We start from the raw sequence: 24,260 nt of genomic DNA, 5'->3' as shown, positions 1-24,260 counted from the left end.
AGATTCTATATGAAATTCACCACCTGAGTATATGGGTCCATTGTCTTCAAAGCAGTTGTGACCACTTACATAAGTGCTGGAATTGGCCCTGTAGATTGAGTCACTTCAGAGGTAATGGTTTGAAGCCAAAGTTCTAAAGTTAAATCTTCCTCTTTCCTTCTGTAATTCTGGCAATTGGTCTTTGGTATATGAGAGCAGTGCTGTCCCATTTCCACACTAAAGGTAAAATTGACAAGCTCACATATTTCAGCTAACTTCTTTTGGGTGAAGGGAACATGTTGAAAGCTGAAGTGAATAACTATTGTACTGAAATTTTTCTCCATATCTGCATGGAGTTAGGATAATTTTCCATAGTAGATCACGGATCACTTGTACAATTACAACTTTTTTCCCATTTTGATTTAATCAGAGACACTTCCTTATAGAAAAGGAAAAATAGTCTTAGTTTAAACAGAAAGGAGTGTTTATACTATGCACTAACTAGCAAGAAAATATAAGAGGTAAGGTTGTGTTTATAAGTGGTTTTAAGAACTCACATTTACAGTAATGTATATGAATTTCACACACAGATTCTGACTGGAACAATATTTAATTTGCATTCATTAAACATCACTGCTTTAAATTCAGTTTCTTTCTAAATGAATGAATTCTGATAAGTGAACTGATTGCTTTAAAAACACTTCATTTGTTCCATTCAAAATGATACCTGTCATTATGATTTTTTTCATTATAAAGTTTGTTGATTATAGAAGAACAATAAAAAGGGGTTCCTGGATCCTAGGTATAACAACAGGATGAAATGGCAGTAAGATGGAAATCAAAATATTTAAACTGACTACTAGTGAAACTTTTAGATGTGAGTGAATAGATACAATATGAATGCTTACTATAGGCTAGATTCCTCCCTTAGTTAAAACAGTTCTATGCTATTGACTCTGGACTAACTGAAGGGGAAATGCACAAACTTACTTATCAGAAGACTTCACAGAGAAAGTGCACTTTAATTTACCTGAAAACAAATCAATCCTCACTACAATCCTATGAGGTAGGAAAGCATTCAGCACATTTTACAGCTGTGAAAACTGAGGCACAGAGCAGTGGCGGCTGTAAAGCAGGATTAAGACGTTCCGGCTCTCAATCCCATGTCTTCAGGCACTAGAGCATGTGGCCTCTCAGTTTATTATACTGAGAATAACAGTGCTATAATTAAAAAAAAAAAAAAAAAAAGCTCTATCAAAGTGGATGGGCCCAAAATAGAACGCACAGCCTGCCCCACTGCTAAAAACCCAAACAATCTGTATTCAAAATATTCTGTTAATAACAAAATTCCATGAACACCAGAGCTCCAGAACAAGACCTGCATAGTCTTAAACTGCCTGTCAATCCCTGAGTTCTCCTGGCTCACAATAATGGAACTGGCAGGAAGGGAACTCAATGGAGGTGCAAATGTCATATTTTGTTACTTAAATACATGTTACAGCAAAACCCTAGCATTTAAGGTCTATTTTGTTTGGATCACGTGGCAGAAGGGCTAAAAGTTTAAGAACCACATTCTTCCTCAGGCTGCATGTATGTGGCTCTCATTTTAATAAGAACCACTTGTGTTCATTTATCCCCCAACTGGGTTGAAGCATATAATTTCTTCATCAATTGGGGAGCATTCTGAAACAAACCCACTTAAAAAAATGGTGAGAGGAAAGAAGAGAATATCATATTCCAGATCTGACAGCCTTTGCAATGTCTCCTTAAACAAAGTCTATATATGGTGAGATCAAAGAAAGTCTATACCATTCAATGTGGCTTTTTGTAAAATGAGATCTCCTCTTTAAAATAAAATGTTCCTGAAAAAACAAAGATCAGTCACTTGGTTTTGTACTGCTTTGAAAGGGCTGTTTTTCTTCCCTACTTCCTTTTCTGCAGGATCAACCTCAACATATTCACTTGGGCATGTGCTAATATAGAACCCACAGTAGCAGTTTAAGCAGCTTCAAGATGTTATATGTCTAGAGATAGTTGAAACACGACGGACACTTCAAATTTATTTTAGATACTGCATCTGATACTAAATCTCTCTGATTCAAAACTCTTGTATCTTGGCTCTCATCCACAGTGAATTCCATTGTCATTACCCTAGTTAATAACATCTCTTTATTGCTGTTCAAGTGGTTAGATTCTCAAGATTGGTTTTGTAAAGTCGGTGAAAGAACACAGGGGCATGAGAAATAGCAAGACTACACCTGTTGGAGTAACTTTTATGTTAATAGTTGCATTGAGTGCAAATTCTCCTAAGAAAACTTGCTCCAAAACATCATAGATCTTATATCCCTCCTTGCAATCCAGGATACCCAGCAGTGCTAAATTGGTTGCAAAAGGTCTTGGCATTCCATCAGTGCCATTGTTCATAACAGCTACTGCAAACTGTCCATTGATCAGGATTCTCTTCCATACTTCAAAATGACGACTCTGTCAAAGAGAAGCATATTGTGTGGATTCATTTTCATTGTTCTTACATCATCATTTCTGAAATTGGATACATAGGGAAGTCACACAGATCCCTTTGTGTTTACGATATTATTCATAGAAATTGTCACCACTATATAATTTAAAAGTAGCAAAAATAACAAAGTTTGCACTTAAACCTCGCAAAACCCCTGTGAGAGGTGTGATGGAGGGTACAGATCTGATACAGATAAGCAAAATATGGGCTATATGTCTCCTATCTATTAATTCCCTCAGACTAATAGAAGTGAGAGGTGCTGTAAGCATTCACTGGATTCTAGATGTTACCTATACTGCAACTAAAAGTATGTCTACACTGCAATAAAATACCTCTGCCTGAACCATGTCCGTTAACTCTGGTTCCCAGGGCTATAAAACCGCAGTGTAGACATTTGGACTTGGGCTGGAGTCTGGGCTCTGGGTCCCTCTCCCTAATGGGGTCTCAGAGTCTGGACTGCAGCATAAGCCCAAATATCTACATTGTGTTTGGCAGCATAAATCTGCTCACATTTTGTATCACAACAATAGAAGGTATGTAGGGATCAAAATGCTGCCTTTTCCAGGTTATTTAAAAATGTAAGCAAGCTGTTATCAATATACCTTTTTAAAAGCTGTTATGAATTTGTTCCTTGATAGAAACTTATGTGATTATTAATAAAGAGCATCTTTTTTTTTTTTTATTTTTTTTTTTTTTTAAATTGGGGGGGGGGGGGGGGGGGGGGCTTATCTATCACTTTCTCCCAGAATAGATGAAGGTGAAATGTAGTAAAATGAATAAATGTTCTCTGATTCTGACAGACCAGCCTTAAAAACATGAATCGATGGCCAAATAGCTTTGTGAACAAACTGAATGACACATGCTGATCTCTCTATATCTATGTTGTCCAAGTTGACCCAAATGTTCTCCCAATCACTAGGTGTTGATGATAGATGCATGCATGCTCCAATATACATTTCTAGTGTTGGTGCTGGTTTTGTGCATCTACTGTTTTTTACTACAGCATCAGTACTGGTTTTGTGCACATTTTTTGCGACAATTTTACTATGTTTATCCTGTTTTTCTACATTTAAAAAGTTTTATTGACTTTGTAGAACTAGAAAATTGCTAAGAATGGGGAAAATGGATGACTTCCATTTGAGTGCTACAGCTAAGCTTTACTTGAAAAATAAAAAAATCCATTGCCCTATAGCCTGTATTTACTCTAATGTTGCTAATTAGCAAGGAAAAAACCTCTGACATTTTGATGTCTTTGAAGGCAAGTATGGTTGGCACAGAGGAAAAACTGCACAGATGTTGCCTTTGCTGCTGGTACATTAGGGATCCTGCATGGTTCTAAATCACTAGAAAAAATTACAAGACCCAGGAGCTGCTTTTACCTAAGCAAATAGGCAGCAGCACTCCAAATCTTTGTACCTCCTGAAACCAAAGGTGCTGGTACATGAAAAGCTCCAGCAAAATGACACACTTGCCTTTTTAAATTTAGCAGATGCCTTTTATTACTCCTGCAGCTCAGGGTTGCTGATAGGCACAGATATCAGAGAGAGTAGCTTGCAGTTAGGAAAAGCTCTGTATAGTTCTGACAAAGTCAGCCAGGACAGATATGTAACTAGTGCAATTGTGCTGGCATAACCAAGGGAAGAATTTGGCTTAAATATTTTAGGTATTTGTCTGCTCCTGGGAAGTTTCCCTTCAAACCTCACAGATTTAGCTTATCACGTGCAATATTTGGCAAGCTTTAATCCAAAATTCATTTGCTTGTTTTTATTCTCAATACTGAGGCATAACAGAAGATTAAGTGGATGGTAGCTGTCTGATATTTCCAGGAGCTGAAGTCCATAAACACTCCATTTTTTAATGTAATTATTAGGAAACCAGAATTTTGGTAACACATTTTTTTCATGCTCTTACCATTTGTTTCCTAATGCTTAATATGAACAGGATAATTCTGGAATTCTTTGATCCTCTTCCATGCCCTCTATGGGCATAGGTTAATTACTGCAAAAACAGTGGTTGTGTGCACAGAACAAAGGTCCCAAGCACCTAGCTCTTGCCCCATAATCACCCTCTCTTGGCTCCACTCAAACAGCACCTAATAAAAGCTCATGAAGCATCCTCTGCATGGTGTTTGGTCAAGCCGAATCATGGCAGAAAATACCTGCTCTATTCTACCCCCACCTCCACTGGTCTAGGTTTTTCTGATAGGTGCAAATACCAGTCAGAATTTGGTTCTACACATTTAAAACTTTAAAATATCCATTTTTGAAAGCTGAGGCAAAAACATAGGGTAAGTAGGTAGGATTAGTGAACATTCAAAGAACTGAATGCTGCTTCCCCAATAGAGTAAATTTTGTATAGTAGAGGACTGATGGGGGGTAGTTGGATGTAATTAGCCTAATTCCCAATAGCTTCCACTATGTTCAACTGGATACAATTGATGTGGACACAGCTGCAAAATGAGGACAGACCCAGCCATGGAATTAAGCAGCTGTTCACAAATTTTATTGAACTTTAACATGGGAGGAGTGCTACCTGTTCATCACCCACACTCTCCTATAGCAGGCATTTAACTGGGTCCAGTGTGGGGGATTACAGGGCTCCTTACCATATAACCCTTCACACAGGATGGCTCTCCTCAGCCTATCACCCAGGACTCAGCTCTCTCTGAGTCTTAGCACCCTCCTCCCTGCAAGGGGGACATCAAGAGGACATCCCTGCAAAGTTGAGGACATTAGCCTGTGATGGCCACGAAGTCTGACATTGGCTATGCAGGCCACAGGGACTCATCCTATCAAGGCTCAAGGCCCATCAGCAAAATCCCAAGTCTTTTACCTCTGGCAACCATTCATTTTATTTTCTTAAGTGCACTGGAAACCAGCTGCAAGTTATGACGAATAAATACCACCTGAGTAAGGTACTAAACGCATTCCTACTTAACCCACTATGGCTTGAAGGTGCTGTGAGGAAGGTAAAACACTCCCTGGTCCTCTGCCAATTGGCCCATGGGAGAAAAATTCTTTCCTGACCCCCTAAATAGGTAATTGTCTGGATCCGTAGCATTTATTAGGCTGGGTTTCCATTTTTAGTTTGGCGGGGTAGGCTGGGCTGCTGGAATGGAGCTGAAAGAGGCTCCACAAGGCCTCTGCACTGGGCTAAATCCTGGGAGCTGGGAAATGCTGTCCAATCAGCACACCTCTCTCCCAGCTGGCCAATGGGTGCCAGAGACTCTCAGGAGGAGGAGCTACCTATTGTGACACCACTGTGTCAACTCTATTGATGTCAGTTGTCAGAGACAATTGATGTCACATTGTGTCAAAGACCGCAATGTGATACTGCATCTAGTAAAATTATAGGTAAATCTCCAGATACCTTTTCACCCCTGGGGAGAGAACATTTATGGATTTAACAAAATCAACTCTTAAAATTGACATGGCTAGAATGTACACATCTTTTGCCTTGTGTAACTAGTAAGTGATTGAGATCTCTCAGTAACGTGGTAACCCTAAAACAATTGTGGTTTTACCATTATGGCGGAATGTCTGGGTAGAGACCAACCATATCAGCATTTGCTGTTAGCAGTGCTATAAAATGTTGTGTGTGGAGCACAGTTCAAGTTCTCATACTGGGTATGATGGTAAAATGAACTGACCCACTTTTCCCCATCCATCTTTTGAGATTGTTGGGGACTCTCTCTAGACTGAAACAGAACTAAATGTATTGTGATCTACCTGAAGATCTAGAAAAAGTCAAACCAATATGGGCAAAACAAGTTACTGAGTCTAACAGAAATAAGTGACTCTGAAGCAGAAGCAGAGAAGCTCTCTACATTGCCCCTTGAATTGAACTATTCTTGAATCCAAGTTGATATTGGATGGAGTGACATTCTGAGCCTCCCAGAAAGGAAGCCATTAGATGCAGTCTAAACTGTTGTCTGCATCAGCACAGAAACTGATAGAAAAAAAACCACCAACAACATCCAGACTTGGTGTAAACTGGTACAACTGCTGAGGAAGTTTCTTGACTGAAATCACCAGTGATGTAAATGCCAGTGTAAGTTACTTATGTGTAAACTGGTCAGAAAATGGGTATAAATTCCATGGGTGTAAATTCCATTCACTTGTATCCAATGAATTAATAAAATAAGAGTAACTTATATATGCAGAAAGTGAAAGGGTGGGGGATGAGAATGTGCTAGGAAAAGTAATGAATAATAGGAATATGTAGATTAACACATCTTTCCTAAACCTTTCCAGCTACATTAAATAAATGATTAAAAAAGAAATCATTACACACATTTATTACCAAAGAATTGGAAAGGCTGAATTAAAAATTCTGCAACTTCCTTTCTTGGGAAAATGTAACATAAAGTTCAGATTGCTAAGTCTGAGTTCCTGGCACAGTTTAGTAGTGAGGCATAGCAGAACCATCATTTAAAAACCAAACCAAACAAAAAAGTAGAGAGTAGACAACTGGCAAATTGGGTACCTTCATAATGCGTTGTCCCTGAATCCCCAGAAAATCTTGGTTTATATAAATCAACAGCTGATTCTGCAAGATGTACTTGGCCTCCTCAGACATTGTCCTTAAGTCACTGGATATAAAGAGAGGGGCTGCCAGAATTGCCCACAATGCCATCTGCACTTTTGACTGCTCATAACTCAGGCCAAAGTTACCAATAATCATCTGAAATAAATCAGATACTGTTAAATGAAATTGTCTGTATAGTAGGAGTGCCTAGGATCCCTAGTCACAAACCAAGATCCCACTGTCCTGAAACATGACTAGGGCTCCTAGGAGCTACTGCAAATGTGACCCTCTTAAAAGAATGATGATGTACATCAAAACACAACTACGTTACAATTTAGGGCCTGACCCTGCAAGCCCGTCTATGTGCAGAAATCTGACTGAAGTTATTGCGTTTGAAAGCCTGCAGAACTGGACTTTTATTTGTATTGTATTTTTTATATAGCATTTGTCCCAAAATGCTTACAGCATTAATTCAGTTACAGAATCAACCATATCTTCTCCTTCATGATCAAATCTTGTTTCCAAAATGCCTCTGTGCAGGCTTGCAAAATTATCTTATTTACCAGCACAACAATAAAATGTACTTGTCTCCCTTTACATTCCTGTAATGCATATATACATACAGGGCGAGTGAGCAGTTCAGATTTTGAATTAATTTTGTTGCCTCCTTTGACTGTAATATTTGTTTAAACGTTTACGAATATTTTTCAAGTAGGTCATTTTGGAGAGCAATGTGGGGGACCTGTGGAGGTCGTCGATTATGGCAGCCATCGCCTCGAAGCAAGGCCTTGGGAGGAAGGCTCTGGCCTGGGTGGCATCCAGTGTGGCCCCAATGAACTCTATGCGCTGCACCGGGGTGAGAATGGACTTCTGCTCATTGATGAGCAGCCCCAGGTTGGTGCATATTGCGCATGTGAGCTCTAGGCTGTTCCTGACATGGGCCCTGGACCTGCCCCGGATCAGCCAGTTGTCCAGGTATGGGAATATCTGCACTCCCCTGCGGAGCAGGTGGGCCACGACTACTACCATACACTTCGTAAACACCCTGGGGGCGAATGAAAGGCCAAAGGACAGGGCTGAAAACTGGTAGTGGCCACCAGCTATTACAGATCGTAGAAACCTTCTGTGCCCCGGGAGGATAGAAATGTGAAAGTATGCGTCCTTTAAATCGAGGGCAGCATACCAGTCCCCTGGATCTAGGATAGGAATGATGGAGGCTAGGGAGACCATATGGAACCGGAGGCGTCTGATGAACTTATTCAGACAGCAGAGATCTAGAACGGGCCTCAGGCCCCCTTGGCCTTGGGGATCAGGAAATACCTCTAGTAAAATCCCCTTCCCCTTTCCTGTGGAGGAACCTCTTCCACTGCTCCTAGTTGAAGGAGGGAGCAGACTTCCTGAGTGAGGATCTGCTCGTGAGAGGGGTCCCTGAAGAGAGACTGGGTAGGGGGAGTCTGGAGGGAAGGCTGTCAGCTGTAGGGCATAGCCCTTGTGGACTATACCAAGGACCCATCGGTCGGAAATAATATTTTGCCAGTGGGCATAATGCAGCCTGAGTCTGTGGGCAAAGGGCCGGTTGTGATCCAGGAGGAAAGGAAGAATGCCACCCTCATGAGCACTGCCAAAAGGACTTTTTATTATTTTGGCCCTTATTTGGGCCTTGCAGAGGCCCCGCCAAAGAGCCCGAATGGTCATGGCGGTTGGGGCCCGGGAACTGCTCCTGACCCCTCCTGGGTTGAGCGGGTCTGGGGGGCTGCCTTGGGGAGGCTGAGGTTGCCACTGAACTTGAGGCCGAGACTGACGCCTTGAGGCCTGTGGGGTGTAGAGCCCTAGGGACCACAGCGTAGCCCTTGAATCTTTCAGGGCATGGAGCTTGTCATCGGTTTTGTCTGAGAAGAGGCCAGCACCATCGAATGGAAGATCTTGTATGGTCTGCTGGACCTCTTGGGACAGCCCCGACGACTGGAACCACGAGGATCGCCGCATGACTATGGCCGAGGCCATAGCCCTGCTGGCAGCGTCCGCCGTGTTGCTGGTGGAATGCAAGGCCGCTCCTGCCACCGCAGCGCCCTCTTCGATGATGGTCGAGAAGTCCGCCACTTGATCCTGGGGTAACACTTGTGGCAGGATCTTAGCGAGCCTCTGAAGTGAGGACCAGAGGTTGAGGTTATACCTCCTGAGGAGCGCCTGGTGGTTCACAATCCTCAGCTGCAAAGATGCTGTTGAGTAGATCTTGCGGCCAAACAGGTCTAGCTTCTTGGCGTCCTTTTTTTTGGGGGTGTTACCCTGGGCCCCCTGACTGTCTCGCTGGTTTACTGCGTCCACCACTAGCGAGCCTGGGGCAGGATGGTTATATAAGTATTCAAACCCCTCGGTGGGCACAAAGTATTTCCTCTCGGCACCCTTGGAAGTAGGGGGAACCGAGGTGGGGGTTTGCCAGAGGGATTTTGCCAATTTGAGTACCCTCGTGTACAGGCAGGGCTATTCTAGATGGGCCTGCTGTCCCTGAAACCCTGAAGAGTGGGTCCTCCTCCTCTGAAAGCTCTTTTAGCTCTAAATTCAGGTTGCTTGCTACTCTTTTTAGCATGTCCTGATGAGCCCTGAAGTCGGGCAGTGGTACCCTACGGTCCCGGGAGGTGACGTCGTCCGGGGATGAGGAGGAAGATTGAGGAAGTGGCCCTGTGAAAGGGCCTTCCTCAGGGTCTGATCCCCGTCGGAGGGATGGCTCTTATCCGGCAGGCTCGTAGGGGGGTGTGGTGGTGGGGCCACCGATGAGTGGACCGAGGCGGTAGCCTGGCCCACTTGTGTACCCCAAGAACCCCAATATGGCCACTGCCAAGGTCCCTGAGGCCACGCTGGCATCAATGCCGACTAGGACATTTGGTGCTGAGATCTGGATCCGGAGCCACTGGACCTCCGCTTACTTCCCTTTACAGGGGAGCGGCTCCTGGAGGATGATGATGGTGACCGTGGTGCCGGCATGGAGAGGAGCTGCTGGAGCTGGAATGTCTCCTCCCCCTCGATGTCTTGTGTCGACACTCCCCCCCTTGGGAGCGGGAGCGGTGCCATTGGTGCCGACATGAGGAGCGAGACCGTGAGGATCTGGACCACGAGAAGCGGGATCGCCTGCGAGGTGCTGGAGGCGTTGGTGCCGGCGCTGAATCTGAAGTCACCGGTGCCGGTGCCGGAGTCAAGATGTCGTGGGGCAGTGGGATCTGCGCCAGGCTAGGTGCCCGGGATCGAGACCAGTGCCGTGGTGTGCGGTGCCGAGCTGGGCTCCCCAGGGAGGACTGGGAGGTAGAGCTACGGACCATGCGTGAACCTCTAGACCGCCCTCGGTACCATGGTGTCGAGGAGCTCAACGACTCGGTGCCGGAGCTGGGAGGGGAGCCCGCACTCTCTACCCTCCTTGACCGTCTAGAGGGAGACTTGGACTCCTGTCTCTGCCAACCACCGGGGCCATCCAGCACGGGTTTACCCCAAGATGCAGGTCCCCTAGCCCTCGGCCAAGGAGGGGACGGAGGCGTGGGCAGGCCCATGAGGGCGCGTGCCGCGGCGAACGCCTCCGGCGTCGACGGTCCTTGCAGGGGCGCTACCCCACTCTGCAGAGTCGGGGAAGGCTCCCTGTGTGGAAATGCCGGTGCCAGAGTAATCTCCATGGCACATGGCTGGGGCATCTCCTGACTCTCCCCCGGCCGGGCAGGCGGTGCAGGAGCGCCTCGGCACGCGGTGTCCTTGCGGCGCTTCGGTGCGGGCCCTGGATCGACAACGTCGGTGCTGGAGGAGCGCTCCGCACTGAGACGCTCGGTGCTGCAGGGGAACGCGCCGGTTCAGAGTCTGGATGGAGGGCGGACTCCATGAGGATAGCCTTCAGCCGCACCTTCCTCTCCTTTTGGGTGCGGGGCTTGAAGGCTCTGCAGATCTTGCATTTATCCTTGCAGTGCTGCTCTCCGAGGCATCGGAGGCAGCGATCGTGAGGGTCACTCACGGGAACAGGCTTGGCACACTTGATGCAGGGTTTGAAGCCCGTGGAGCCAGGTATGGCCCAACGTGAAGAAAACCCCTGAGGGTTTCCTTATCTATTTATGTAAACTAATTTCACTTAACTACTTAACTCTAACAATCTGTAACAATCAGCTAACAATTACTAAGGGTCTGCGACTTGCTAGGCAAGAGGCAAACGTTCCAGCAACTGTCAACGGGCGGAAAGAAGGAACTGAGGGCCCGCGGGGTCAGCAGCGCCCTACGTACCACGGCATGAGCGCGGTACTCCAGGGGGCGCCTGAGCCAACCCTACAGGCTTGCTAAGGGGAAAAAAGTTCCGGGAATCTGTGCACGGGGTACGTACACACCTATAATGGAATGGATATGAGCAATCACTCGAAGAGAGAACTGATGGGCTATTGCTGACATTCCCTAGATTTGAACTCTTAAGAACAGGAGGCAAGACAATCACCATGGAAGCTTCCCAGCTGTAACTTTCTTTGTTGGTGCTGAGGGCATCTTGCAAAGTTCATCTTCCTGAACAAATATCTGTTTGATCTCAAGACAAAACTATAGAGTGATTTTCCATCCAATGATTGGAGTGGATGACAAGGGCTGGCTATTATGTTAAATATTTATTTTGAATATAGATAATGAGCCCAAGGGCCCCAGTGATGAGGTATCATAACTTTAGTAAGGAAAGCTTTTCTACCACACTAACACTTGGCATTCATGTAGGACACATTTCACTAGTGGATCTCTTTGTATTTTACAAACATTAATTCCTAGAAAAAAATATTAAGTTCAAGTTGAGGTAGCAAATATATATCTACTGATTTAAACCAAAAATATTAGAACATTTACAAAATGTTTAATAGGATATTGTAAATTAAGGTTAAAAACAATTTTGGCTTGAAATCCATGTGTAATTTCTGGCTGAAATTTTTCTTTTCTTCAGATAGTTAAATGTGAACACTGTATATCAGAGTTAAATGCAAAGACAGTTGCAATCTTAACTACTGAGCTGCTACTGCATCTCTATACTTGTTTCATGCTATAAATACCTTTAATGGTAATATATATATAATTTTGCAGATGGTTAAGCTGAAATAAAGAGAATGATGTAGTGAGTCAGTGACAGAGGGAGGAGAAGAACCCAAGAGACTGTGTCCTCTGTTCTAACTGATTGACATATTTTCTATGCACACATGCATAGTATTAGTCTTGTCTATTGGCTGTTCACAGCTGTTTTTTTGAAAGTCTTACTAAATTATTTTTTTATCAGGATCTATTTAAATTTCAACAAAGAACAAAATATTTAAAAAGATAACATCACCGTATCCGGATCATTCCATCTTCCTGGGCCTGCTGCAGGTTGCAGTTTATCCTGATTGTTTCCGTACCACTCAATAATATGTAGAACACTCTCCCAGGAATCCTGGATGTCATCAAAATTTCTCCAGAGGTTACATATTTCACCAAGTAAGGTATAATTTACCTTAATAAAAACACAAGTAATATATTTATCTATATATTACATATGTGATCATCACATCCATGAAATAAAATAATTTATTTCTACAGCCACTGAAGAAACTACATTTATCCTGCACCTTTGATCTACTTCCTGTGCCAGGACTGCTATTGCCATTCTAAACCTCTGAGCAACTTCAACAGCTCCCATTTTCAGCTGCTTCCTGTTTTAGTTCTTCCCTCCCTTTCTCCTCTCCCTTCTTATTCTTCTGCTGCTATCCTACCAACACTAATTGCTGAGTGGTGGTTCTGCAATATCAGAAGTCACCTCTCCCCATTATGACACGGCCATCTGGTGAAAAAGTAACTGGATCACTCCACTAGGCTTCAGTACTGCAACTACTAGCCTGTTAAATATATCATAAGCACACATACAAAAGAGGTAGGCAGGGAAGGACAATGTATGTAAATGTTGTTTGTTACCCACTTTATACTGTATTTAAGGAGTATTCTCCAGCACCAAATTCACAAAGGTATTGATTATAAAAACATTTTAAAAAACCAATAAGCAGAACTGTTCCCCAGAAAAGCAAAGAGGGTTTTCTAACTTTCTAAAGAAATAAGTAAAATGTTCCCTAGCATAGAACATATATCTGTGTTGTTCTCAAACAGTTTTTCCAAAGAAAGAACAACTGATTTTAAGACAATGGTTTAATTGCCATTTGGAAACTGAGAAGCCCAGAAACCTTTGCCAGGCTATTTTATTTTCAAATGTCATACCCATAATCTGAATAGGAAAGACTGGTATCTAAAATGCACTGCTTTCTCCTGTAAGCATCCGAAAAGCAGAAGACTTAGGTGTTTCATTAGTGGAGTGAGGTTGTTCATATAACAATGTGGTGCCAGTATACAGAAATGAATAGAATATAGTAGGACTAGCCTGGTTGGTGTGCAGATAATTCAAAGTTAATTCAAATAAGTTCCAGCCATTTTTCAATAGGTCCTAGTTAGCCAAATACTGTCAGCTAAAGGGAAAGAGTAATAAAATACAAACAGACAGTAGAGATACCTGTGGGGGAAGCCCTCCTTCATAGGCTGGCCAGCTACATGAGTAAGCGATAGGTCTTGCTGTTTTATTCAGAGCAATGCTCATCTTTGGGTAGCCTAAACAAAAATAAATATTAGATAGTAATACAAGGGAATATTAACACATTACAGAACAATAGTGATAATGTTCTAGTTTATTTCACTTTCTACTGTTTTACAAAGATTAGAGCAGAGACTGTACCTTGGTGAATTACATATGGAACATAAATTATATATGGAACATGGTTAATGAAAGGTTTCCTTTACAAACAGCTTATAGTTACCATTTATGATCATGCTTGCCCAAAATTGACTGTCTCTGCGGCTGGAAGTAAAACCATTTTTGTATATTCCTGTTTTCAAGTTATTCAGCAAGAGGCAAAATTTTCCCAAAATACATGTGGGATCAGAATAATCTTATAGTTCTGAACTAGTGTTTAAGAAAAGAACTGAATGGCATAGTTGCATTGTACTGTGTTGCCATAAAGGAAGTCGGGGTTTGGGAAAGAACCAAGGATTCTCCTTCTTTAGACCAGCAAAAAACTGAATATCTTGTGGAGATTATGTTCCTAAAAACCCTTATGCATGTGCATAAGTTTTAGGCATGGAAGTGCTGCAAGTAGAGGATCTTGCCCCCTCTGTATCTTTCATTGCTAAGCACCTATGATGACAGTCTGGGAGTAGCGTCCTCTTGCTGTTAGTTTCTGAAAAAAAGTATATACTCTATCTGATACTCATCTATTTAAAACAAATGAGTCACAATTTTACAAGTGGTCTCCACTAGCACTCATTAGATACATCCAGAATGTAAGTTTCAAAACAGTTGGTTTTATAACACCTAATTTTTTGTGCTTCTAATGAAAACCGTACTGTTGTAATAATTGGGTCTACAAACTTACTCTAGTTGTGAGTTCAATTGTAAGAAGTGAAAGTTCATAATGTCACAACAACACATAACAATAAATGTTGATGGGAAAAAGTGCAAAACAGAGACAGACAACGTTAGTCGAAACAAAAACGTCTACACTGATATAATCCAAAGACTGTATTAAGAATGTGACTTGTAAACAAGAGGAATGTGGGACCAGAAATCAATGGACCAAAACTGGTGTGTGAGAAATTGTCTAGCTGCTGGACAAAATAAGGCGGGGATACGCTCTTTAACCCTTCACTCCCTTTGTAAAAGAAAAGACTTGGTGCTAACAATCATTGCTGACTGGGAGATGAGAGGACTGAAAGAAGTTGGGGAGGTCTAGCTTGGACATTAGGAAAAAGTTTTTCACTAGGAGGGTGGTGAAGCACTGGAATGGGTTACCTAGGGAGGTGGTGGAATCTCCATCTTTAGAGATTTTTAAGCTGAGGCTTGACAAAGCCCTGGCTGGGATGGTATAGCTGAGGTTAGTCCTGCTTTGAGCAGGGGGTTGGACTAGATGACCTCTGAGGTCTCTTCCAACTCTAATATTCTATGATTCTATTATTCTAAGTGAGTTTTACCATCAAGATTGCCATCTCCACTGTCTCCTGAGATTCACTGTTACACCACTGGTCCTTCATTGTCCTAATCCTGAGGGAGACCCTGATGAGACAGGCCAGAGAGAGAAGGATCCAAAGGACATCACCATGTCCACTAAATCCTGAATGTCACCTGGGATGTGAGGCTTTGTCACCCCCCTTGCCGCTCACATCCCGTCTTTCTTCTCTTTCCTATCCCCCTCCTTTTGCCATCTGTCTAATAAAAATCTGTCTTAGCTGGCCAAGACTATATTTTGCAACACTGCTATTAACCTGTTACTGAAGAGGCAGCTGAAAGCAATGCTGTAAACAAGCTGATGCTGGTACAAGTTTGCCATGTCACAAAGTGGCTAACTCAACATTTGCTGTCCTGTGTTTCTCTAGGAGTAGCAAGTGAGAGTCAACACCAGAGCTAGAAGCTGCATTTTCTATCTTTGCTATTCTTTTCTCTCCCCCTTTGTGTGTGTTTTGTTTTGTCGTCTAGGAAGTGGAATCGGACTTTAACAATAACAGCTCCAGCCCATCTCAACTAACTTTTTCTCGTTTCCCTAAAAGGACAATTTTACCATCTTAATACTATCTAAAAGATTGTTAAACCATTCTCTCCCCTGCTTTTAATAACTCCCTACAGCTAAAGGGAATAAGGGATATTGTTCAAATAAAAGCTGTATTTAATAGTTTACATTTCAAATGCTTTAACTGTGTTCCTTCTTTTTTTGTTTCTTTAATAAAAGGTTTAAAATACTTTATTGGTGTGTTTGTCATGGTACAGGACAGGCTGAGATCTCTGTATTCCAAACCCCAAAACATATTATTGTTGGACAGTGACTGAGTCATGTTAACACCATTGACTCTCTAGACCTATTTATTCCATCAAAATTAATACAACATTACCTTAATAAGTGAAACTATTCAGTGCTTGATACACTACAAAAAGGATGTGGATAAGTTGGAGAGAGTACAGCGGAGGGCAACAAAAATGATTAGGGGGCTGGAGCACAGGACTTATGAGAGAGGCTAAGGGAACTGGGCTTGTTTAGTCTGCAAAAGAGAAGAATGAGGGGGGATTTGATAGCGGCCTTTAACTACCTGAAAGGGAGTTCCACGGAGGATGGGGCTAGGCTGTTCTCGGTGGTGGCAGATGACAGAACAAGGAGCAACGGTCTCAAGTTACAGGGGGGAGGTCTAGGTTGGACATTAGGAAAAATTTTTTCACTAGGAGGGTGGTGAAGCACTGGAATGGGTTACCTAGGGAGGTGGTGGAATCTCCATCCTTAGAGGTTTTTAAGATGAGGCTTGACAAAGCCCTGGCTGGAATGATATAGCTGAGGTTAGTCCTGCTTTGAGCAGGGGGTTGGACTAGATGACCTCCTGAGGTCCCTTCCAACTCTAATATTCTATGATTCGCCCCAAGAGTTATTTATGTGTATTTTTGGATCTAGCACAATCCCTTCATCCATTCTGTGTCATAAGTGAGTGGGAAAAAAATGTATTTTCCTGTTGTCTAAAAAAAACCCCCAACTTTTGACAAAACTTTTTGAGCAGGGCTTCAGCACAAATGGTTGATGTTTACCTCTTGGAAAGCAGGCCATCATTCTCATTGAAGACTTAGTATCTTTGCTTTCTTCGAATAACCTGATTTTGGTTGAACAAATTTATAATTATTTTAAAATTTACTGAGCTGTAAGCACTAGAACACTATGCTAAGGCTACAGATTTGAACTTAAACATAGGGAGATGCACTGCACATATTGTGAGGATGCTCAGGATCCATTATGTAGAGTTTTAAAAATCTTTCATCTGAAGCGTCATTTATTGGCTGCAATTGGAAGCAAGATACTAGAGAGGATGGTCTGACATGACCAATATTCCTATTAACATGTTACATTGAAAATCAGAAGGGGATTGAGATGAGAGATGGTGAGGGAGTAGGAAGCAGACTCAGAATGAGAGAGGTACAATCCTATTGACTTCAGTTGGAAGTCGGGGTGCTCAAGGAATGCAAAACAAGGGCCTTATTTTGAATCCTGTCTCTTGAGTAGCTACTTAAAATGAGCTAAAAGCTCCATTATGAAGGGGATGAGAGGAAGATAAAACAAGATCATAAGATGTCACAACTCAATACTGAGCTTTACAAATATAAATTTAGATTCTCTCAAAACTAATAAACATATTAACAGAAATGAATTGGAATAATCCAAGTTTAAGCAGCCTCATTTAAAAATAAAACAAAACAAAACTCTTGAGCTAGCCTTTCCCTTGTTCAAAAAAACAAACCTATTGCTTTAACAGATGAATTGGAATAACAGCCATCAAGTTTCAGCATGTCAACTTCCCATTCTGCAAATGTTTTGGCATCTGTTTCAATGGTGTCCAGTGTGGTCCCAGGGTAGCCATTGCAGGTGTAGTTACCCATGTCACTATAAATTCCAAATTTCAGCCCTTTAGAATGTACCTGGTAAAGCAAATGAAAGTGATTCTGATTAGTTTGATTCATCTTCTAATACTCATTGATACTCAACTTCTCTTCTATTTGTTAAACATCTCCATTACTTTTTCTGAAGTTAGATTTCTCTTGGATGCTCTCTTGTGAAGTCTCTGACTATTTTGGGAATGATGTTCTGAGGGGCCTTTGCCTATCAGAGTCCTAAAAAGCTGATTATTATGCAGTAATGGATTCTTTGGATTCATGGTGAAAACTATAGTTAAAAGGTTAATTACCTGGAGTAATCTGTTGATTTTTTATGCAAGGATCTCAAAATAGTTCACAAGGATTAGGAAGTAGGTAAGCATTGTTATACACACTTGGCAGACACAAAACAGAAAGGTCACACACAAAGTGGTACAAGTAGGAATAGAAACCAGGAATCCTAACTCCCAGTTCTCTACCCTAACCATTACATCACTGCCTCTCTCCAAAATATGGCTTTCGTTCCAAATACACATTAAGGCTCCATCCTGCAAACACACACATGCTTATCATTGACTTCAGTGGAACTACCCAAATGTGTAAACCGGTAAGCAAATGTGAAACTCTGCAGGACTGGGGCCTTGCTGTGTTCCCCTGTACTTGAACTCAACCACATTGTGTAACTGACCCACTGCACAGAATAATGCATCTATGCTTATTTGTAAACATATCTACCTTTCTTTCACAATTGTAACCCAGAGCATGTTAATATAGTCCTAAGAAATAACATTGATTATCCCTAAGTGTCCACTGATCATCAGCCATATGTGTAGGCGCAATGAAAATCCAATAATTTCCTTGGAGATATGTGTAGAATCATTTACGTGTATTACAATGAAATTGTTCCCTTTAATTTTCCCAGCTAAGTAGCTTGACATTTATTAGTTGTCATTTAAGTGAATTCTGCAGTATGTTATATGCATCTTTTCTAATAATAATTTCTTTAAATAACTATATTCAAAGGAAAATTGAATTTTTAGCACCTAAATCTGAGATACCATAGTGAGAAACTAATGTTTAAGCACATGTATTTTACTTAACTTACATAATCAGCAAGGGCTTTAATGCCACTTGGAAACCTATCTGGGTCTGGCTGAAGCCTGCCCTGGGAATCTCTTTCCCTTGCAGACCAGCAGTCATCAAGATTCACATATTCATAACCCAGCTCCTTCCATCCATCTTCTGCCATCTTGTCTGCCATTCTTTTGATCAAGTACTCACTGGTGACAAAAAGAAGATTACGTTAACAAAATTGTTGAAATGTTAGTTTGTTTATTTGTATGTGTTTGCAGAGACCACAAAGGGTCAGAACCTCACTTTTACATCTTCTCAGAAAAATGGCAACTTCAACTGAACAATGCCACTTCATACCTTGCTGGCTAGCCACTGACTCAAAATTGAGTCATAGGGAAAATGGTTACATTCTGGTTCAGCTGCGCTACTTCCTCCAGCTTCTGAACTTTTCTTTAAAGGTATCCCTTCCAGGTATGTAGTAAGCCTGTCCCCCCTTAGTCTATAAAATCTATAAGATGTTAAGGAGATAGAATAGGAATTGATCTTAGACTCAGTTTACACAATAGGTAGTTCAGAGTATTTGTATTGCTTTCAAGGTTCTGTAAAAGTGTGACTTTTAGATGGACGCTTATCAATAAATGGAATTCTAAATAAATTTTGATCATCCCATTAACTGAAACACCCATTGAAATGATTATTCCCAGGATTATCTGAAGAAACCTTTTAGAAATCAGAAGTTTTGTTTAATTTATGCTCTATGGTATAGTTATCTCATAGTACCCTGCTCTATAATTATTTGATTTCGAAACCTTCCCATTTTAAAGATCAACCATTGTTTTATTTACTTAATAGACTGAAAAAATAGGACTTGGCCAAAAAAACTCTGTCTTCAACTTCATCAGGGTTATTTATAGAAGTGGCCAAAGCATTTGTCTCCTTGGCTACTGCTGTACAAATGTTAGCAAGTTGATCATAAAACATCTCCTGTTCTATGAATTATAGGAAAACGCTATGATCTTAACAATGTTAATACACTTAAGTATTTGACATACTTAGCATTTTTAGTGTCCAGTCTAAACTTTAGCTTACTGTGCTTTTATTTATTAATACAAAACAATAAAGAATAGTCTCTCCTTCATTGGTCGTCTTTGTCTTTTTGTTCGACATCCTCTTTACTCTAGCACAAAGTTTGAGATGTTTCTTAACTGTGATATTTAGAACTCTTTCACAGCCATTCTTGATCAATTATCTCACCTGATGCAATTTTCAGGATCAGTTTTGCAATCGGTATTGCACCTGAAACGTTCCCAAGGCAGCCAGCCCATTGGTGGAGTCCTCAGTAAACCATTATCTAAAGTTGAACAGCATGTAGCCAATCCCAACAAGATGCTCAGAAGAGACAGCAACATGATTTACAGGACAACTATAAATCAGAAAAATGGATCCAATTAATATTTTCACTTCTAGCACGTCTGTTGTTTATAATCAGTCTTACGATTTTGACTTGTTCCTAACTGCTAGTTATCTGTGTCTTAGGTATTTTTGGGGCTCCCAGCAACCAGGTATCTGGGGATCATCAAGTCATAGAAAATAAAAAGATTTCAAAAGCTGATAATGATTAAACAGAGACAAATGGAGATATACAGGGGGACATTTCTAAATCTTTGAACAATGATTTATCTATCTCTTCGATTATCAATAGATTTGCAGCTAAAACCCATTAATCACAGTGAGAATCAATAATGATAAATATTGAAGTTTGCACAATTCAAGGATCAAACACTTTTTCCAAATATTAATACATTTACTCTATCAATATTACTTTTGAGTAAGCGCTATATTGCCATTTTCCCATTAAAATGCATATTAAGCTTGCATGGATTGCTTTTTCTCTACAAACTTCTTAAATGTGTATCAGCATTCAACATATGGTTTTAATTTTGGCTGGTGGATCTCTCTTTCACTTTACCATTCAAAGGATGACCTAGGGCAGTGACCTTACCTTGGGTGAAAGATGCAAGAGATGCAACTCTTCTGGGGTAAACTATTTTCAGTATGAAATTTGTTTTATTGTAAGTAGCATCAGGCTGAAGAAAGTGATTGCTTACAATATCTTTCACTTCTCACCTGCTCCCAGATCTTCACTGCTTTTGCTTTCTTCAGTTTAGATAGATGTTAAGTTATGAAATCCTATTCCCAGGGTAGAACTGCAATCACCAATAATGCTGGAGCACAAATGGAACCACTGCAAAGACAGAGAGGTAGTCATGGATAATTCCTGGGACTCTGTATGTTACAGAACCCTTGACTACCTGGAAGGAAATGGTTGATACAAAAAAAAAAAAGATTTTTTTTAAATAACGCTAAGGGTAATTGATATAATTCTACATACCTGTGTGTTTCTTTTACTATCTGCCTGGTACTATCAAAACTACACTGCAGTCTTTCTTAATTGGAGGAGCACTTAAAAACAGATTTTCTTCTCTATGGGGACATTAAAGGCCCTTACATAACAACACACGTTTCTCCCAATATACTTAACCAAAATTTTCCTTACCCCCTCTGTTGTGAAGTGTGCTAAATCAATTATTGTTCTATTCTTGAAAGATAGCTACATATCTTCTGCAAAGTGCTTTGGGAACCTTTGGTATACACATATGATAAAAACATACAATTTTATCAGCAATACGTAGTAAAATTGTATTAATGCGTTACACTGAAGAGCAGGAACTTGTAACAGAAGCAAGCAGAATACAACAACGTATAATGTGCAACAATGCAAACTGAAACTTCCTCATTTTGTTTAAAATAAAATTCCTTGCAACAACATTTTTTTAAACTATGAAGTTATTCCTGTTACTACATGATCTATTACATCAGAAGAAGCAATTTAAATGGATCAAAAGTGAGAGAAAAAACAATTATCCAAATGTTATAGAAAAGTTAATGATCAAGTACCTCACCTATATCGGAAGCAGACAGACTGACCGATCTGTTCCTGGGGAGATCTTTATTAGGAAGAGAAGATACTTGTGATTCCCTTTGTTTTAAATGGCTATTTAAAAAAAATTAATAAATCGTAATGTAGTATTTTGATTTCACTGGCTATTCTGGTCACTTATCTCCTATTACTGGCTAATCGAGTTACACTTATTGTAAGATCGCCCCCTCTCTCTGAAGGTACAATAGAACATTCCAACAGCTTTCCATCTGACATACTTGCTCTCATAGGGGGAAGTAGAAAAGGAGGAAAAATTCCTTTATCCATCTTGGAGGTTCTATAGAACCCAATACTATAGTATCTAAGTTCTTAAGTAGTTAAAAGTCCAATTGTGCCAGCACCAAAAGCTATTGTGCCAGCATGTGTTGGCCCCAACAGTGTCTCTGAAACTGAAACTGTTACTAAACACAATAACCTAATTCCAATCCTTATAGTTGCATTACTTCTCTCTCTTTTGTGTCTGCAACTGTCTTGGCTTAATGGTACCACAGAGAATGAGGGTCTAAGGGCTGAATGCTGACCCACTTCTAGAGGAAAGGAAGTCCCTAAACACAGGAGAACTGTTACCCTCATATTCACCAGGCTCATTATTATTTGGCATGAGTTTTAGTTGATATGTTTTAATTGCATTTTGATTTTCAAAACAAAATCAGAAATGAGAAGATATAACATTAGCCACTGGAGTTTGTGGATAGTGATGTGCAATCAGACAGGAATATAACCTTTTATAACCTTGACCCACGGTATATGACTGGGGCTATGGAATAAAAATTAGCCTTGTAACAGCACACTGGGTGTTACTCTGTTATTACTCCTAGGACAAGAGTCAGTAGTATGAAAGAAGCATTGGCCTGAGTGCTCTCAGCACTTCATTTATATTTAATTGAATATCAACACTATTTAGAATGAATGGAGGTGGGATCACGGAAGGGGAAATGGCATAGTTAAAGGGCAAAAGGCAACTTTTTTTTTTTAGTAGTGGAGTGCTGCAAGGGAGGGGTGGGACTTTCTAGTATCCCTTGTGCATAGATTAGACATTCCCATGGAACCCTGTTTGAAAATAAAATGCATGGTCATTTCAAGCTCCAGAAATACAGGAGGGAAAAAAAACCAACATAGATTGATTAAAAATATATAGACTAAAAGTGGAATTTATGACTTCCCATACCAGCTCAGACTATTTGTCTATCAAGCCTAGCACCCACTTCCCCCAGTTGTTAAAGCAATGCTTCAGGGGATGTGAAACTTCCTTGTAGAACAAATAGTTATACAATGCTATGGAATCCCTTGAGTGCTTCAGGCAATCACTCTACGCCCCAAACAGTGATGTTAGGTGGTTGAAAAAGATTGAAACAGGAGCACGCATGTGTGTATAGATCTCCATGCATTGTAGGTATTAAGAAGGGGGAGCTGTACGGTGAGAACTTTCCAAAGCAATGAGCATGAGGCCTACTTCCTTTGTTTGTGGGATGAAGACTTATACTTTCCTTTAATTTTAACCAATTCATATACAGCAGTAGGATACCATTCAGGACCAGGTGTAAAATGAAGACACTGTGGTGAAGGTAGGGCGACCAGATAGCCCAATTTTTATAGGGACAGTCCTGAGATGGGTTTTTTTCTTTTATAGGCACCTATGACACCCCCCACACAAACTCCTGTCCTGATTTTTTACACTTGCTAGCTGGTCATCCTAAGCCAAGACTACGTTTCAAGCCCAACATTATCACAAGTATGGGAGAGACCATAGGCCACAGTTGGTGTTTGAGCCAGCGTATGTGTGGTAGACAAAGTAGGCTCATTGGGTGTCTGCCATGCAGTCAGACAGTGCAGCATTCCCTTCCCCCCACTGGGACAAAGCATGGCAAGTAGCATCGGGAGGGTGTGATGTGGGGGTCAAGAGGACCTCAAGACAGTAAAACTTTAGTCCCTTGGGGTGATGTCATAACGCTGCTGTGATGTCACATGCTAACCAACCTGTGATGTCATGGAGCACGCCCACATTCTGATGGTCTCGTAGCAGGTTTATGCCACAGCACAAGTTAACCGCGAGGGGCACGAATAGGTCATAGCGTAGGGCACAACCAGCAGCATCCTAGTCGCAGGCCCCACCCACACAGTCACGTGGTGCAACAGCGTATGGGAGGCAGAGCGAGAACAGGCTACGGGGAAGGCACCCGCTATCCTGCGCATGCGCACACTCGTCACTGCCTACGGATTGGGGAAGTCCGGCCGCCCCCCACATCGCTACGACAGTTGGGGGGTTGGCGAGGAAACCAGGGCTCGGAGGCAGAGAACAGCATGTAGGAAGGCGTCGGCCCAAGCGATTCGAGCCGGTGCTAAAAACTGTCGGATTCCCCGGGACCCCGCCCCTGCCTCTTCCGCCCCCTGCCTGGTTAATCCGGAAGGGGTGGGGTGATGGTGGTGATCCTGAGCCAATTGGAGACTTAGAGATTGCCGGCCTACCCCTATCAGGAGTGGCGTGTCTCCTTAATGACAGTTGATGAGCCAATGGGAGGTGGAGATGTTGCCCGCTCCGGACAAATACAAAATATTTTCGCAACCTGAAGGGAGTGATAAAGGCGAGACACGTAGTTTGAGTAACCAACCAATCGAAGGAACTGAGAGGCAAGCGCCTACGTAGTTGTAGAGCCAATCGGAAGCAAAGAATCTGTCGGCTCCAGCCAATCAGAGGA

At 41.7% G+C, this 24,260-nt stretch overlaps 1 protein-coding gene across 4 annotated transcripts; it reads right to left on the bottom strand.

The window, feature by feature from the left end:
• Positions 1-486: 486 nt before the first annotated feature.
• On the bottom strand, positions 487-23,927 carry LOC137155207 (alpha-N-acetylgalactosaminidase-like). Of its 4 annotated transcripts, none has more exons than XM_067551336.1 (10): positions 23,542-23,927; positions 21,527-21,571; positions 20,691-20,875; positions 19,818-19,986; positions 18,595-18,769; positions 17,357-17,534; positions 13,551-13,645; positions 12,345-12,506; positions 6,983-7,180; positions 487-2,463 (listed from the first exon to the last, which is right to left on the bottom strand). In XM_067551336.1, exons 4-10 carry the CDS (start codon positions 19,970-19,972, stop codon positions 2,167-2,169), a joined length of 1,260 nt encoding a protein of 419 aa, XP_067407437.1. In that variant the 5' UTR covers positions 19,973-19,986; positions 20,691-20,875; positions 21,527-21,571; positions 23,542-23,927; the 3' UTR covers positions 487-2,166. The 4 variants fall into 4 exon arrangements, with proteins under 4 accessions (XP_067407437.1, XP_067407436.1, XP_067407439.1 ...); XM_067551335.1 differs by having other exon boundaries at positions 20,691-20,808; XM_067551338.1 differs by lacking the exon at positions 21,527-21,571 and having other exon boundaries at positions 20,691-20,808.
• Between the last annotated feature and the right edge of the window lie 333 nt (positions 23,928-24,260).

The sequence above is a fragment of the Emydura macquarii genome, unplaced genomic scaffold, assembly GCF_026122565.2.
Source record: "Emydura macquarii macquarii isolate MOO-44397 ecotype Brisbane River unplaced genomic scaffold, CSIRO-AGI_Emac_v2 contig_1348, whole genome shotgun sequence".
Lineage (NCBI taxonomy): Eukaryota > Metazoa > Chordata > Testudines > Chelidae > Emydura > Emydura macquarii.
Note: the sequence above shows the minus strand (reverse complement) of the source record. Positions and strands in the feature narration are given on the sequence as shown.